This window comes from Nannospalax galili, unplaced genomic scaffold (assembly GCF_000622305.1).
Source record: "Nannospalax galili isolate Female #2095 unplaced genomic scaffold, S.galili_v1.0 scaffold1282, whole genome shotgun sequence".
NCBI classification, from domain to species: domain Eukaryota; kingdom Metazoa; phylum Chordata; class Mammalia; order Rodentia; family Spalacidae; genus Nannospalax; species Nannospalax galili.
Genome location: NW_008348795.1, coordinates 143261 through 160056, shown reverse-complemented (window position 1 = coordinate 160056; position 16796 = coordinate 143261). Strand labels below are relative to the sequence as shown.

Sequence of the window (16796 nt, the reverse complement as noted above, 5' to 3'; positions counted from 1 at the left end):
ATTATATTATATTATATTATATATTCACACCCCGATATATACATTTCTTACACTGTGGTAAGGCAGTGCTATAGTTTGAATAAGGCCAGTATGTTAAAGACTTGGTCTCCACCCTGTGGCACTATTGGCAGATAGTAAAAACCTTTAAGTGGAGGGGGGACTAGTAGGATATGTTAAGTCATTCAGGAGGTATTCCTTTGAAGGGAATTCTGGGATTCTGGTTTTGTCCTCTCCCTTTGCTTCTTTGCTGTTCTGGGGTATCTAGCCTCCACCATTCACACTCATACACACCCACCATATTGTGCTGCCTTTTCGCAGGTCTGAGAGCAACAGGGGCAACATGGACTGAACTTTCCAAAACTATGAGCCCGACATGACTTTTATCTTGTTTCAAATCAGTAATCTCAAGAACTTTGTTAAGTAGCTTTAAGAAGTTAACACTTAATGCCAAAAAATATACCTGGGTATAGAGGAACAGAGTTTGGCTTCCCAAGGACAAACACATTTAAGACATCATCTGCCCAGAAGTACATGTTTCTGTCCAAGTCATATGCAACAGAAGCAGGCTTTGATTTTGTAGGAATCAGCGTCTCATAGATGCCTGTTTTTCGATCCAGTGTACCAAGCTCTTGATCAGCTGCTATAAGAATTTTAACAGTATCATCTGCAGTAGAAGGAAAGCAGTAACCTATTATTTTGAAGCTTTCTTTTATGCCTTTTTGTTTAGCTAAAGATGCTATCCTATCTCCCACACCCAGATCTACTTGTCCTTAATTGATAAATGAAGCATATTCAGAGATCTAATGGACCCTTTTAGTTCTTCATTCTTCCCCTGAGTTTTAGCACTTTAGTGATAATCTTTGGAACAATCCTGCCTTATTTGATTTCAGATTCAGCTCCTTTCACCTGGACAGAACTTCTATCCATTCTTGGCACATAGTAATCTAATGTGAATGTCTCCATGGCAAAGAAGCACAGGCCAAGTTAAAAGTGCATTGTGAACTCTGGAGGACCTATTTCTTGAGCCAACACTGTAACTATGTCATTGTAAAGACACTCAATGCAATTGCCATTCCAGTTGGGCAGTAATTGTCACAATGGATTTCTTTAAGGAAAGAATAGAGTCATCTATATTACTGACTTTAAAATAAATAATATATGTCACTTTTCTCTATAATTACTACTAAGAACAGGGTAGAAGATAGATCTTACTTTGGCAATAGAACTTACCTGTAACTCGACAGTCAGTGCTATTATAGAGCTGGTAACCTTGAATACAATCACAGGAATAAGAGCCTGGTATGTTATGACATAGTTGACCACAACGACCATATGCCAGAGAACACTCATCTACATCTGATGGCAGAGAACCATAAATTAGAGGTGGATCAAGAATTATAGCTTTAATGTCTATCACCATGGAATTCCCAGTCCTGTGAATATCACCTAGCAGAAGTTCAGTATATGGAACCCTGATATTTGGCTGGTATAAAATATTACCTGTGATAACATAGCAACAGCCTTGGTATTTACCATTTGCCAATGAAGTCAGAGTCTATTAGAATGACAAGTATTAGTGCCTAGGTTCACTATAGGTTACTAACCATAAGCTTTTCACTTATTATGAAAAATGAAGGCATGTCAAATTTGTCTTAGTCATTCTGTCACCACAATCCCATTTTATAAAGGAAAGAAATGAGACCTGAGGATTGAATAACTTGGAGAAGGTCAGCTACAAGGAACAAGCAATGACAAAACTACATGAGCCTGAACTGCACAATCTGTCCTGCCATGGGTGTTGCAGACCTAGGTGTTGGCCATGAAATGACAAGAATATTTGATAGAAGCCAAAAGGTATAAATTTTAAAAAGCTCCATTAAGTTATGGATACTAAATTTAATGCTTTATCTTTGGTCAATAATTAACTTGTAATTCCTACAATTGCAAAGAATTGGCAAATATGTGGAGAAACTGGAATCGCATTCCTGGTGGAAATATGCATGGTCCGGAAATTCTACTCCTGAAATACACCAGGATAACTGACACAAGGATGCATGCATACTAATGTTCATACCAGTATGATCCACAATAAAAAGTCAGAAACCATGTGACTGTTCCATCAATAGCTAATTAGGTAAAAGGTAACATAAACATGTGATAGAATCTTATTCAGCCTTTCAAAAAAAGGCAATTCTGACACATGGATGAACCCTAGAGACGTGATATGCAAAGGACAAATACTGTATGATTCCATCATATGGAGTGACTTAGAATATGCAAATTCACAGAAACAGAAACTCAGTAGAGGTTATCAGAGGGTAAGGGAGAGGGGCATGCAGAGCTATTGTTCAACAGAGAGAGAATTTCTCTTTGGAATGATGTAAAGTTCTAGAAATTCACAGTGGCAATGTGCATAACAATATTGTGAATGTATTTGACTAATTAAAGGTATACTGAATGGTTAATATGCTACAATCATGTGGTATCTATGTTGCCACAAAAAGGATATTTCCAAAATTGATCCAGGTGAGTTCTGACCTCCACAGCTCCATCCATCAGGCTGTAACTATCAACCTGATCCACATGAGCACTCGACACCCCAGTGGGTGTGGTTACACAGTCCCTCATAGCCTCCATTCAGCAGGGAGCAGTTTCTACCTATAGAAATAGGACAGTGGTCAAAACCAGTGAACTTACTGGAGATCAACATCTCACAAACCAAGTTGTGTCCTATACCTTCTGTACTAGGTGAGGAATGGATGACTAATTATGAACAATCTTTGACCCTATCCTCTGGCCTAGAAATGTGGAAGGGGCAAGAGAAATCCTAGGAGCAGGGCAGAGGCATTTCTTTGTAGGCCAAGTGTCTAGTAATTTCAAGTGCTTGTGTGTTTATTGTGCTTCTATAGAGACAAGACCAAGACCCTCTTATCTGTTTTCTCTGGGATACATGGGAAAGGAAGTTAACCTTAGGAAGTGATGCACTGATTTGTGAATACAAATAAACTATCTAGTAGGACCAAAAACCTATACTTTGTCTTATCTTTAGTGCTTTTAGAATTTTTTTCATGTGTTTCTCTAGTACAAAGTTTCCTCAGCAGCCTTTAATAACACTAAAGTATTTTCATCATACATATTTAAGGTCATATTTGGGGGACGGAGGAATAGGAGACAGATGACAAAATGACTTGAGGTGAGATGCCCACTCTCTCCTTCTCTACCTGGTCAAAAACCAGCTCTTATAGCGAGAACCAGAAGGGTTAAAAAATCAGACCTGCTTTTGAGTAGCTTGTCTCCTTGCCAGGAAGGAGTTCTTTTGATTTCTTTCTCAATTAAATCCTTAGAGGATTCTATTTTCTTAAAATGATTCACTTCTCCACCCGATATTTGCCAAATGATTTGTGTTGCTTCCAATGATTTAGTGGTTTTATTTGTACTCAATTTGCAAAGTTGTGTTGAGACATTTAAAATCTCTGCCTAAATACAAAAGGAATTGTGTGTACCAGGAATGGCAAAGGTTCCCTGTAGAGGGATCTCTGGATTAATCTAATCTGAGCATTGCTAACAAATGGTTTAGCCTAAGCAGAAGGTGTGGAGTTTCTTGTGACATGGATGCCACCAATATTTGAAGATACATTCTGGATTTATATTAGAATTTCAGAAGCAATATAGTTTGAGGTATTTATCTAGTCCCTTTCCTTAAAACTGCAAAATGAGATTAGCCTCTGGAGGTTTAAAAGTTAGGTAGTATTTGCTCACACTCACAACACCAAAGCCAGTTGTAAAAATGAGAGGAAAAAAAGGAATGAAAGGTAACTGAATGTATGGGTTTTATTCCAAGCATTTTCTCAAGGAGTTGACCCCTCTGAAAATTGTTATGGTTTGAATCTAAAACATGTCTTATAGGCTCATATATTTAATTAAATATTTGGTCCCCAGATGGTAGCATTGTTTTAGGAGGTTGAGGGATCTTTGAGACATGGGGACTAGCTAACAAAGTGAAACACTGGGGGCAAGCCCTGGAGAATTAGAGCCTTAGTCCCACTTCCATCCTGAGTTCTCCATTTCCTGGTCTGCCAAGATGTGAGAAATGGCAGCAACAAATGCCTGCCACCCTGGATTGAGCACCCTCCACCATGCCTTCCTAACAATGATGTATTACATTCCCTGAACTGTTAGCTGAAATAAATCTTTCTCCCTTAAGTTGTTTCTGTCGGATATTTTGTTACAGCAAAGACAAAAGCAATTAATACAGTAACGAAGGCATTAGCTATTCAATCCTGTTTTCCCATCTTAAGCTGAGGAAGTGGTTTCTTACCACATGTGCTGAGTTCATCAGTGCCATCTGCACAGTCAAATTTCCCATCACACATCAGAAATTCTGGAATGCATTTCCCTCCATCACAGCCAACTATGCCTTCTGGACAGGAAGCTGTATAGGAAGTTGAGCATTCTTTTTCATTAATACTTACAGGGGATGGGGGTAGAAATAGACAATTCTTTCAGTAGGTTCGGTGGTAATATTTCTGTAGCCCAAAGCAATCCAAAGATGGAAAGTAAGATCTATCATTTTGAACAGTGTTTCTTCAGGGAATTGGGGCTTTAGACTTGATCAGAAATATAGCAAGACATCTAGGCCCTGGATTGAAATAGTTTTAAAACTGATTGATCTCGTTTAAATAGTTAGAACTAAAATAGTACTAGAGTCAGTAACTTGACCTAAAATGAGTAAGAATTCCTTTTTAGAAACACTTTATTATAAAAATGTCAGAATCCAAGTATGTTAAATTTTGTAGCTTTTTAACTCTTGACAAACTGAATGGTATTTTATTTACCAAGATGTCAGAGACATAACTACCCTGTATGGGGGACTAGAAGAGAAAGTAGCACACATTCTTCAGGTATTTTTCTCCCCTTTAGAGAGAGATACTCCCCATCCATATTTGCTACACGAGAATGTGAGTTATCTCTCCTTAGGCTTCCTTCATAGACTGGTGCTCAAGTATTCTTCATATTGCCCATCACTATTGGGAGCATTCTAGGCAATGCTTCCTTAGCACACACATTACAAGAGTTTTTATTCATTATCTCTTTATGTTTCCATGGATAACTATGCTGTTGGCTATTGCTAAGGAGTATTCTGTTTTTAGATTAAAAAGAAAAAAAAAAACCAGCAGCTTCAGCCATAGATATTAAAATGCAGCTTGCAATAAAGTAGCCCATGTACTACACACACCCTATCCTTGAAACAAAAGTGGGGATGTGAGACTCACCGCAGGCCTCCTCGTCAGAGGCATCACCACAGTGGTCAAGGCCATCACACCTCCGGCTGTCCATGACACACACTTTGTTCTGGCACTGCCATTGTCCTGACAAGCAGTAGCTCTGGAGGCAGCGCGCTTTGTCAGACCCGTCTTCACAGTCTTGGTGTACATCACAGAGCTCCCAACCACCCAGGCACCTCAACTTCCTTAGACATTGGCTTTCATGGTCCTGACATGCTGTCAATCTCTCTGAAAGGCAGGAATTGTCTGGGCGAGGCAGAATTTTCTAGACTGTAAAAGACTGCTTCTCTACATAGGCTCTTATAGCTTTCTCATAGACTTGGTCTATGAAACCAGTAATTTAGAGAGATGTTAGCCATTGGGGACATGGTAGTGACTTTATACATTGAACTTTCTCCACAAAGAAGTGTCCACAAAGTCAATAAAGTGAATAATCTTGAAAAACAACACAAAGAAATTGGTTTGAGAGTTTCTTATAACACCAGAGACAATATAGCATTTGGGCTACTCAGTTGCATGCTTCTTATACTGTTGATGCTAATAAATGCTCCTAGTAAGTAGAAAGATGATGGCACTTGCCACCAAGTCTGTTGACATGGGTTCAATCCCTGAGGTCACATTGGGGAAAGAGAACCAGCTCCCTTTGGTTGTTCTCTGGTCTCCACACAAATGTCTTGCATGGACACACAGACACAGACACAGATACACACACACACACACACACACACACGTACATAAATAAGCACAGTTTAAAAACACAAGCTGTACCTACCACAGTTAACTTCATCAGAACCATCTAAACAGTCACTAGCACCATCACAAAGCCAGCTAATGGGAATACACTGCCCATTGTTACACTGCCAGGCATGCAGGTGTCCACGACATGATTCCTCTGCAGGACAGAGTGGGGTTCAAGAACAGGCAAGGAGGAGGATGAGCTAGTTAGAGACCTCATGAGTTTGTCAGTTTGTTGAGTCTCATGTTAGATATATTTTAGATCGCAAAGGAGTAATTACAGTTTGACACCAGTGCCAACTCTGAACATGCTGGTCCATTTTCTGCTACTCCTGGCAATATCATACAGCACCCCAGTTGCATTAGTTACTCTCATTATTGTGACAAAATACCTGACAGAAGCAACTTAAGTAAAGAAGGATCTATTTTCGGCTTAGTTTAATAAAGGGATAGAGTCCATCATAGCAGGAACAGCATAGTGGCTGGAGTGTGAGGTGACTGGTCACAGTGCATCCACAGTTATGAACTGGAGAGCCATGAGTGCTGAAGTTCAACTCACTTTCTCCTTCTTTCCTTTTTATTCAGTTTGCAATTCCAGCCCATGGGATGGTGCCATCTACATTCACTGTGGGTCTTTCCTGTTCAGTTAAATTTCTCTGGAGACACCATTCCAGACCTGCCCAGATATATGTCTCCTAGATGATTCCAGATCCTGTCAAGTTGACAATCAAGATTAATCATCCCATACACCATAACAAGGGATGATCACCCCAAAGTCCTCCAAAGCTTACTCTGCCTACTGTTTTTAACACTGTTATCTAGTAAATATTTTGTGACAACAGAAATATTTCATATGTGTTCTGTCTAAAATGGTACCTAGTCATGCATGACTAATGAGTACTTGAAAGGCAGAGCTAGCATGATAGACTTGAATTTTATTTAAATTTAATGATTCAAATATATTTCAACCCCTGTAGGTGGCTGGTACTTGCAGCAATCTATTTCTTTGAATTCCTTTGGTGTTTGAGAATACATTAAGATCTAAGCCAACTTGGGAACTAGTAGATTTTGCTTTAAATCGACCTTCACATATTTCTACTGGCAGAAGCAAGCAAACTTGGAGAGGTAGAGTAGTAGGTATGAGGGCCACAGAACAAAGCAAACATAAAAGTTTAGTCCAACTTTTAAAATTACATATTTTTGTTCATTATTTGGTCTTACGGATGTAACCCAGGGCCTTGCACATGCTGAGCAAAGCATACCCTCTACCACTGAGCTATATCGAGTCCTCATCATGTTTTGATATCAAATATGTCATGTTAAGTTAGTAACAGTTACTACCAAGGAATATGCAAGTGGGATAAAGAAATGTCATATTCACCAAGAACCCTGGGTTTGTTTTCTTATTGTTCTGACAAAGGTGCTGCCAACATTTGAAGATACGGCTTTTCACCCACTGAGAGCCTGCAGCCACTCAGAACATGCATCATGTTTAAATATCCTCAGAGGATGAAAACCATGAGGTTGGATGCTGTGAACCAAACACACACCCAGTATCCCTTATCTAAGATGCTGGGGACTTCACAAGTACTTCAGATAAAAGTTTTTAAAAATTTCATATTATGTATGTATGTATTATAATAACTTTAAATCTTTTTTATTTTTAAGAATTGGGGATTAACCTAGGGCCTTGTACATGCTAGGAGAGTGCTCTGTCAGTGGGTTATAGCCACACCTTTTTAGTTTTTTGGGACAGCCTTACTAAATTTTCTAGGCTGGCCTTGAATTTACTCTATAGCCTAGGCTGTCTCCTCCTATCTCTGCCCCCGCAAAGTGTTGGGATTACAGGCCTGCTCTACCAGGCACATTTTATGTTTCAAACACATGCTATACACATAATCTGAAGATAATTTTATACACTATTTCCAGTGAACCTGCCTTTCGGCTGTGTGGCTATGACCCATCACACAAGGTCAGCTGTGGAATTTTCCACTGTAACATCACTTTGGATTTTAGAGCATTTCAGATTTTCAGATCAGGAATGTTCAACCTAAACTTGGCATCTGGGGCTGGATTCAAGATAGTTTTGGGAAGTACTTACTACACTGTTCATCAGACCCATCTGGGCACTCTTGCTGCCCATTGCAGAGCCAGGCCACAGGAATGCATTTTTCACCACATGAGGCTTGCCGTGTCATGTTACACTCCATTTCATCTACGTTGGGTACCAAGAAGCAGAGCTGTGAGGATTTCTGGCTTCCATGGGCAGAAAACAACACCTTTTCATGATAAAAAGCCAACAAATGTCATGTCGGAAGACCTTTCAACTAGGAACACTAAGCAACCTTCAAACCCATGTGAGTTCTCTAAGAAATTCCTTGGGAACCAGTTCTTTCTGGTCTCATAGAGTTGTTGCTGAGCCTGGCTGTCTGCTGCTCTGTTTTCCTATTAGAATGAGTCAGACTCACATTTGTGTACCAATATGCATCAGCATACTACTTCTTGCAACTCAAGTTTACTCTCAAAGCCATGGTGTATGAGTGTTCACAAGTTATGTTTGAGATCTAGGCTCAAAGTACTTGACTTTCATTTGCTCTTAGAATATGCAGACACATGTTCAAATGAGATTCTAGTTTGAGGTCTTCCAAATCATCTATTTTACAATGCTTCTAATAGCTATAATATAAATATTTATAAATTTTCAGTTATTTGAAAAGATTGACATACTGTTTCATTCAAGTCATAAACATATATTTATTAACCTCAAATGTTTAATGGTTAGCAAAAAGCGTGATCTGGAGTCTCCTTATAGGAAAGAAATAGGACACCTGACCTCTTAATTGACCTAACTTTAGAGAGGGGAAGTCAATTGTTGGTTCCTAGAAAACATAAGCTACATAACCTGTACTAGTGGAAGACTCTGCACAGTGTGAAGGACACTTAGAAAGTTCTATTCCTAGCAACAATCAATCACCCATAGCTATATAGAGAGACACACAGATAATTATATATATATGTAATTAAAAAAACTTTAATCTGAAATGCTTCTGAAAGTTTGAAACATTTCAGATAAGATATTCAATGTGCACTTTATTGACTACCAGAACAACTATGCATAGCTATGAAAGGCTGCCGTGTAGACCATACCTTTGAGTAAGTGTTGTATAAGACTATCCTCCAATACAAGCCATCTTCCTGGGCTCAACTGCACCTGCTTGACTTAAGATCATTACCGCTGAGCTTGTTGACTGTTCGTGCCCTTACTCAGAAGGAGGGGATAGAGGAGTCCTAAGATCCTCTTCTGAGAGTACAGCCATACTTCCCAATCATTGTGATGAGTAATTCAGCCCTAATTACAGGTGGCCTGGGGGAGGGGTTAGGGTATATAGGTTCCTGAAGACTAGGGGAGGGTTGTCCTCTCCATTTTGTGTGGCTATGGGGAAGCCATCATCCCTGCTTAGGTGCCTTTCTGGTGCAGGCTTAGGTAGCAGAGCACCCATTCTTGTGTAAATAAACCCTTACCCATTGCTCTGTAAGTAAGATCAATAAACTCATTGGTTTCCTAGAGTGCATTTTCCTGGAATAATACCTGGTTTGTCATTGGGACCAAGAGATGAGGGAATGGACAATGTTTACCTTCCCATCCCCAAAAGGAATTTTAGCAACTGTAAGGAACTATGTCTGGGATTACTGGAATCCTTCTACAATATCAGTCTCCCCATGTCACAGTGGCCTTTGGGTTTGCCTGTATGTGGCATTCACAGGTGTGGCAAGAAGAGGCTTCCCACCCCTGGGTAGCTTTTGGAGATAGGCACCTCTTGACTATACTTGGTGCCTAGAAAATGTGGTCGCCTGGTGGGAAGCAGAGCTAGAAGCTAGGAAGTAAATCTTACCAGACCTGGACTTTGAAGAAGGAAGGGCCTAAGAGGGAGGGGGCTCTGGTACTCGGGGGTGGAGGGGGCTCCTTTCCTACCTGCTAGAAGAGGAGGCATTGAGGGAAAGCATTTACCCTTGAGGCCATCTCTCCTCCCACCCACTGGCTAGTTTGCAAATGGCACACCTACTCCCCTCACCCCGACAATCATCAATTCAAGGTTGTCCCCGCAAGAGGCTCAGCTTCACAATTAGGGACTACATACTCAGCCACATACATAGCGAGGGCTCCTGAAGTTCTCTGCTTTTTATTCGCTCAGAGCGGTTAGTATGCTACCAGTGCTCTGAGCCCTGCACCCTGCACCTTGCACTCTGAACCCTAAGTCCCGCATCCTGCACCCTGCGCCCCGAGGCCTGCACCCTGCAAACTGGAGCGCGGACCCTTCTGATGGCTCCCTGGCCTGCGGGCCCTACTTACCTGCCCCTGAGCGCCTGAGGCTGCCCAGCATGACCAAAACAGGAGAGATGAGCAAGAGCATCCGGCGCCCCATCGCAGCGCAGGAACGAACTGTGGGATCCTGAGCTCTGTGGAAAGCCGGGGGTGGGAGGAGGGGCAGAGTTACAAGGAGCGCAGGGCGGGGCACTAGTTCCCAAGCTTCCCTGGAGGCTCCTGAAGCTAAAGATGCGCAGGATTGGAGGACAGGATCTGACTTAGCTCAGGAAGGGCGGGGGCTGCTGAGGAGAACTGCGGTGCCCTTGCATCAGTCTCTCCACGGTTCTTCCAAGGGTGGAGAGAAGTGGCCGGGACTAAATGGGACAAGGGACACAGACCACCCAGTCACTGGGGTCCTGGCCCCTTGCCAGACTACAGGACAGGGAAGGGGGTGAACAGCCACGCCTGCACTCGAATCACCTTACACCTGGAAACTTCACTATGCAGACTCTGACCTGACAGGCCTGGGCAGTCTACATCTGACACTCAGATGATGCCTAGTGCCTGGTGCTCTGACCTCACTATGCAAAGCAAGGGATTAATAACTGCAAATCTCTCTCTCTCCCTCTCCCCCTTCTCCCCTCCCCTCGCCTCTCCTGCCCTTCCCTCCACTATCCTCTTTTTCTCTGCTCTTCTCTGTGTGCCTAGCAGAGTTAGTCCTTTCTATGACCCAAGGTCTGTGATGGTGCTAACAGTTCTAGAGACCTCACTTTTTCTGAGCAAAAGTCCTGAGGAACATTCTTCAGTTTCTTTGATGTAAATGGGATGCTCCAATTAACAACTTAACATAAGCAGGAAAGTCAAATTTAACCAGGTTCAGACAGAGTCTGGCATGAACTTCAGAGGTTAGAAGAACTTACAGGTCATGTTGTTCACATAACACTGCTAGGAATGAGATGATGGGTAAAGACAAGAATCTGTGATAGGTTCTCAGGAGTACCACCCATCTTGTCCTCCTCACTTACTGGAACCTGGCAATTTCTTCTCTCCAGTTAGGCAGAAGTTAATGTCAGTGTCTTGGAAAGGAAACAATGGAGTTGGAATTTATTATGCTAAACTGCCAAGGAGCATTTATAGTCTTTGGAAATGAGAGATAGCAATAAGACACTAGAAAATATAGAAACAGAAAAATGAATTGTGAAGTGCCTCCTTAGATAGTATTTGCAGCACTGTAGTCCAACAGCTTTCTTTAAATCATGCCTCCTCTCCATGTTCACTGTGGCTCCATCAGACTGTGCTTGAAGACATCAAAATGCCAACATGCTCTGAAGTTTTCTTTAAATGTGTTGTGTGCTCTGATTTCATAAGTCAATTTAAGAGATATGACTAGTTTGAACAAAAATCTCCTAAGGTGTAATATTGGTTTCTTCTGAAATACCGATATTCTGAAATCATAATATTTTGCTGTCGAGCAGTGACACAAAAGAGCCAATCAGAATTATGAGAATGTAGACTAGTTCACAAGAAGGCTAATGGAGTACTAGAAACCCATGCACCTGGGTCCATACTTCAGCTAAATGAAATTACGTACTGTCTTAGTCTGTTTGGTCTGCTACAAGTCACCAAAGACAGGTTGTTTAACCAACAGACGTATTTTCTTATAGTTCTAAAGGTTGGGAAGTCCAAGTGCTGGCAAATTTGGGGTTGGGTGATGGTCCACTTCCTAGTTTACAGATGGCTTTCGCCTCACATGGAGAACAGAGAAAGAAAGCAAGTTGTCTCTTGTGCCTCTTATAAGGTCACTAATCCCATGTTGGAGGTTCTACCCACATGACCTAATTACTTCACAAAGTCCCTAACACCTAGCACTATCCCATCTGGTATTAGAATTTTCCTATGTAAATTGCAGGTGGCACAAACAGTCCATGGTATATATACACCTGAGTGGTGGCTTCATTATTTTTTTTACAAGTAGCATTGACTCTTAACAGCTTATACCAGCTGAGAAAGTGCAGAAATGGGTGATATAAATAAAAGTAACTTAAATAATATATTTGTCTTTAAATAGTTTTATTGTTTTTAGCCATATGTGCTATCCTCTATGTGTCACTACCCATGTGTGACTTTTCATCTCTGAAATCTATTTTGCGAGTCTGTGGTAGTGAGACTATTTTCCGCTCAATAAAAAATAGTCCACATAGTCTGGGTATAGTAGCACATGCCTTTAATCCCAGCACTTGGAGGCAGAGGCAGATGAATCTCTGTGAGTTCAAGGCTAGCCTGGTCTGGTCTACATATCAAGTTCCAGGTCAGCTGGGGCTACAGGGAGACCCTGTCTCAAAAATACCGCCCCCCGCAAAAACTTCCGTATTTTAATACCTAGAACCTGCGACTAGGTTACTTTGTGACTATGGCAGTTTCTAGACACATTTAAATTAGGGCCCTAAAATGGAGAGATTATCTTGGGTTGGTTCAATAGACTCACAAGAGTCCTTATGAGAATGTGGAAGTGGAGGTGGGTGAGCCGGGGAAGGAACTGTCATGATGGAAACAGAGGTTGGAAGGGTAGAAACAGGGTGTCAAGAGGTAAAGAATGTAGGGTGGGGAGCTTCTGGGAGCTCAAAATGCAAAGAAATGGATTCTTTCTTGTGTCCTCCAGAAGGAATGTGGCCCCCCACAACATTGTGGTTATCACAATACCCACTTCAAACTTCTGACCTACATAATTGTAAGACAATACATTTGTGTTGCTTTTTAAGTTTGTAGAAATGTGTTATAGCTGTAACAAACCAATATAGTGGTCATAGTCTCATTCTTTTCTTACTTTACCATCCCTTCATTGAGTCTGTCTGTCACAGGTTCCTCTAGTGGATCCGATGCCCATTCTGTCTTTGCAGGCATTGCATGACACGGTGCACTTACACACATGCAAGCATCATAACACACATGCTTGTGAAATAATTTTTTTTAAAGAAAAGAAGCAAGCAAAGAACATCTTAGAAAGCTCAGAAAAAAACAGGTGAAAATGGAGGAGGGGGAAGCAAAGAACAGATGGCACGAATATAAAACAAACAGTGAGATGGGAGGTTTAGATGCATAGATTTAAATCAATAGCACATAAAATGTAAATGTTCTAAACACTGCAATTAAAGCAAGTAAGAGACTGAGACATGAAGATATTTAAGGAAAGAACACTGAACACAGAATAATCAACAAGGAGCAGGAAGACCATGTAGACGATAAAGAGCAGGGAACACCAAGGAGCAATGTCAGAGACATGGAAGAGGCCATGGCAGACATTGTAAGACCTCACCAACAAGCTGCTGGAAATGTACCACTGAATACCACAGCCCTAATCACACGTGCTCAGGAACCATGCCTCTTGACAGCTCATGGTGGCCAGTGGCTACCATATTACACATAGCAGACATAAAATAATTCCACCATGGTAGAAAGTCCCACTGAACGCCATTGGAAGGTTTTTGAGATGAATGGACTGTCATGATAGTTAAATGATTGCTTTGGTTACAGTGTTGAAGACAGGCTATATAGGACAAGGGTGAAAAGAGTAACAGCACATTTCCATATTTAATATGAAATCTCAAGAATAATGAAAAAATTGTTTAAATTTCAAAATAAATGGTGATTTAGAAGAAAAGAATACTTTGCTATTGAAAAGTAAATGTTGCTTTAAATTTCAAAAACTTTGTGACATCAGAGGGTGTGATGCAAACCTTTTTAACTTGAGTGTTGACATGGTAGAGCATGACACAAATTGCTTTCTTCTCAGCTATTGTTGGTCTTCATTTTTAAAGTAGAAAATCAATGTATTCTATTAAAACACCCACACAGAGATGGAGAGAGTAACAGGCCTGATAATAAGATAGAAATGATATCAAACTATAGTGGCCAAGGACCAACCCCTAACATACCCGTAACTCTTATCAAGGAATGATTTAATTTTAAAAACAAATAAAAGCTGTCAATTCATTCTTCTCAAGTTGACAGTTTGTTGCGGTACAACTGCCAGACAGAAACAAAAATCTTTACAACTTGATGGTCTCAAGTTAAAAAAAAAACAAAACAAAACAAAAAATAACAAAAATATTTCACAGAAGGGAAAAGAGTAATATGAAAACAGCTCAGGAAATACACTAGTAAGCAAAAATATTTGGGGAAGAAAGAACATGTGGTCTTAACTGAAGAAACCAAGAGGAGACCAGTCTACATGGGAAAATGCACCCTGGAGAGTCAGGTGTGAGGCCATAGACTGGGAATCTACTTGAGTTGAATCTCTCCTAATTCCTAAATAAAAACGACATCTTTCAATGATTATACTTCATGGCTCAGATACCCACCTAACTTGACTGTATTCCTTGCTCACTCTAACCCTGTTGCGAGTGCCCTGGGACCCTCCGAGTGGGGGTAGAGTTGTCGCGGAGTCACAACACAGACACCGGGAATCAGGTGAGAAGCAGGCAGTGTGAGCAGTTGCAGACTCATTTATTGCAGATATGGGACTGCCTTATATACCCCTCTCCCAATGTCCCATTGGCCCCAGTAGGCCCTCTCAGGTCATGTCTGATCCTCATTGGCTCTCTATGTTGAGCTATCTTGCATCAGCTGTCTCTGTGTCCTTTGGCAGAACACAGGTTCAACTCAACCGGATGCTTTTGGCACGTTTGCAGCATACATGTGCTGGTTGTTCAGGCCACACTTCCTCCTACATAGCCACCGTTTTCTTTTTGTGAAGCTGTAGTGGGAGCCAAGATTTTTAGCCTTGTCATTGTTGACCCCACCTCAGGGGGCCCCCAGCATTATGGACCCTCCCTGTCTTTAGGTTGACTTGTCATACAAGTTCTTACCCGTCATTGATTACTGGCCCTCAAAGGGTGGCTTCCCTTGGTATGAGCCCACCAGGGTGATTGGGGAAGGCAATTATACAGAGGCCTCACAGTCTTCCATGAACCAGACCTGTAAGACCTCACGGGGAGGATCACAGCCTGTGTGTTGAGGTGTCAAGAGGACCTGGAATGTGGCTCTGTTGACACGTTTTTGTCATCGGGCATGCTGAGACACTTGACAAGGATGAGTAGGACCAAAAGAATTCCTCCCAAGGAGGCATTGTGAATAGGCAGGAAGGTGAGAATAGGACACAGGCCTCTGCCCGTAAGCATGTCCAGGGAGACAGGAAGCCCGGACTGGAGATTAAGGGGGGCCTGAGTCTCAGTCTGATCATCATAGGCAGAACGCCATCTCAGGAAGGCCGAGGGGTCCAACACAGCCTTGAGGAGGTTGTACCAGACATAATGTGTTTGGCGTTGCATTGCCCATTGTCAGAGGACTTGTTCAAAGTAAGGAGAGTCAGGACCGGATTCATTGGCAGCCTTAAGACTAAGGGAGAGGTCCACCAGGGGGTGGGCACCCAGGGCTGGTTAGCAGCATTAGGACCCAGATTGACGGGGAAGGCAGAGATGGGCCAGGTTGTAAGTCCTGGCAATAGGGGAAGTGTGGGTGGGTGACTTAAGGGAGGGGGGCATAGCAGGATGGCTCCAGGGTAGTAGGGTCATGTGAGGAGTGTATCTCCAGCCAAGGGTATTTAGGGGGCAGAGTGGTCACCGGTCCAGGGGATTGTAGGACTGGCCAGTGGTGCCAAGGCACCAGGTGGCTCCTCATTTTCCTCATCATCGAGTCCCATTTGGGGAGGAGAGATGGACAAGTTGACAGTGGCCTGCTCCTGACAGTGTTTATTGTGGGCTGAGATCACATCCTCCAGAGAGGAGGAGTTGAGGCAGGCCAGATGACACCTGAGGAGACCTTGTGCTTCCTAACAAGGAAAAGAACACGCATCCAGAGGTCAGGGTTCCACATGTTCTCAGGGGTCACCCATGGTGCAATGATGGTAGCCTCGTTCCAGAAGGTGTCCAGGTCATTGGACTTAACCTTGAGACCCCATGTGACTAGGAGGGATTTAAGGGCCCGAATTTGGGCCTCCCCACAATGAGTGGGTAGGTTGTCCATGATGGGAGGGAGCTAAGACAAACAAGAGAGTGTGTTGGACCCAGAATGTCTTGTGCTTAGTGGGGAACTTCTGTGGTTCATCAGGCCACAGCCGTATGCCCACACAGTATCTCCGGACAAGGGGCAGGCAGTCAGGGGCCGCTCCTGGGTTCCACCTCCTAGGGGGTCAGCCTTTATGTGGAGGCACCTGATGAACCAAAAGGAAATTATGTTCCTCCCTAACCAACAGACAGAGGGAAAGGAGAGGAGGGGGTCCCCACAGTCACCCACGAGAGGACCCAAGGTACAGAGAACACAAAGGGTCTGCCTTACTGGAACTTCAGATGGGGGGCGTCTCACAATGCCGGAGAAAGGGGGGAGAAGTGCCCAGGTGGTCACGGGTAGAGAAAACTAAACTAAAGCCAATCTCAGGAACGATTGATGGACCGCCAGCAGAAAAGTGCAAAAAT

The 16796-nt window shown here is 42.4% G+C and overlaps 2 protein-coding genes across 2 annotated transcripts in view; both read right to left on the bottom strand.

The window, feature by feature from the left end:
* Positions 1–1420, bottom strand: part of LOC103744328 (low-density lipoprotein receptor-related protein 8-like) — a 2917-nt gene extending 1497 nt beyond the window's left edge. Inside the window, exons 1-2 of the mRNA XM_008846076.2 lie at positions 1231–1420; positions 461–664 (exon numbers count right to left, since the gene is read on the bottom strand). Coding sequence (XP_008844298.1) covers positions 461–664; positions 1231–1420 — 394 coding nt within the window. The remainder of the gene's footprint in view (positions 1–460; positions 665–1230) is intronic.
* A 5034-nt stretch (positions 1421–6454) lies between these two features.
* Positions 6455–15198, bottom strand: LOC115072517 (atrial natriuretic peptide-converting enzyme-like). The gene is made up of 4 exons (XM_029569839.1): positions 15192–15198; positions 10372–10478; positions 8122–8299; positions 6455–6732 (listed from the first exon to the last, which is right to left on the bottom strand). Exons 1-4 carry the CDS (start codon positions 15196–15198, stop codon positions 6716–6718), a joined length of 309 nt encoding a protein of 102 aa, XP_029425699.1. The 3' UTR covers positions 6455–6715.
* Positions 15199–16796: the final 1598 nt, after the last annotated feature.

What these genes read in the sequence shown, in the direction of transcription:
- LOC115072517 (XM_029569839.1), bottom strand. An exon ending in CCTCAGGCGCTCAGGGGCAG is followed by an intron (nt 8,300 to 10,371) that starts GTAAGTAGGGCC and finishes TATCATGAAAAG; the next exon opens with GTGTTGTTTTCTGCCCATGG.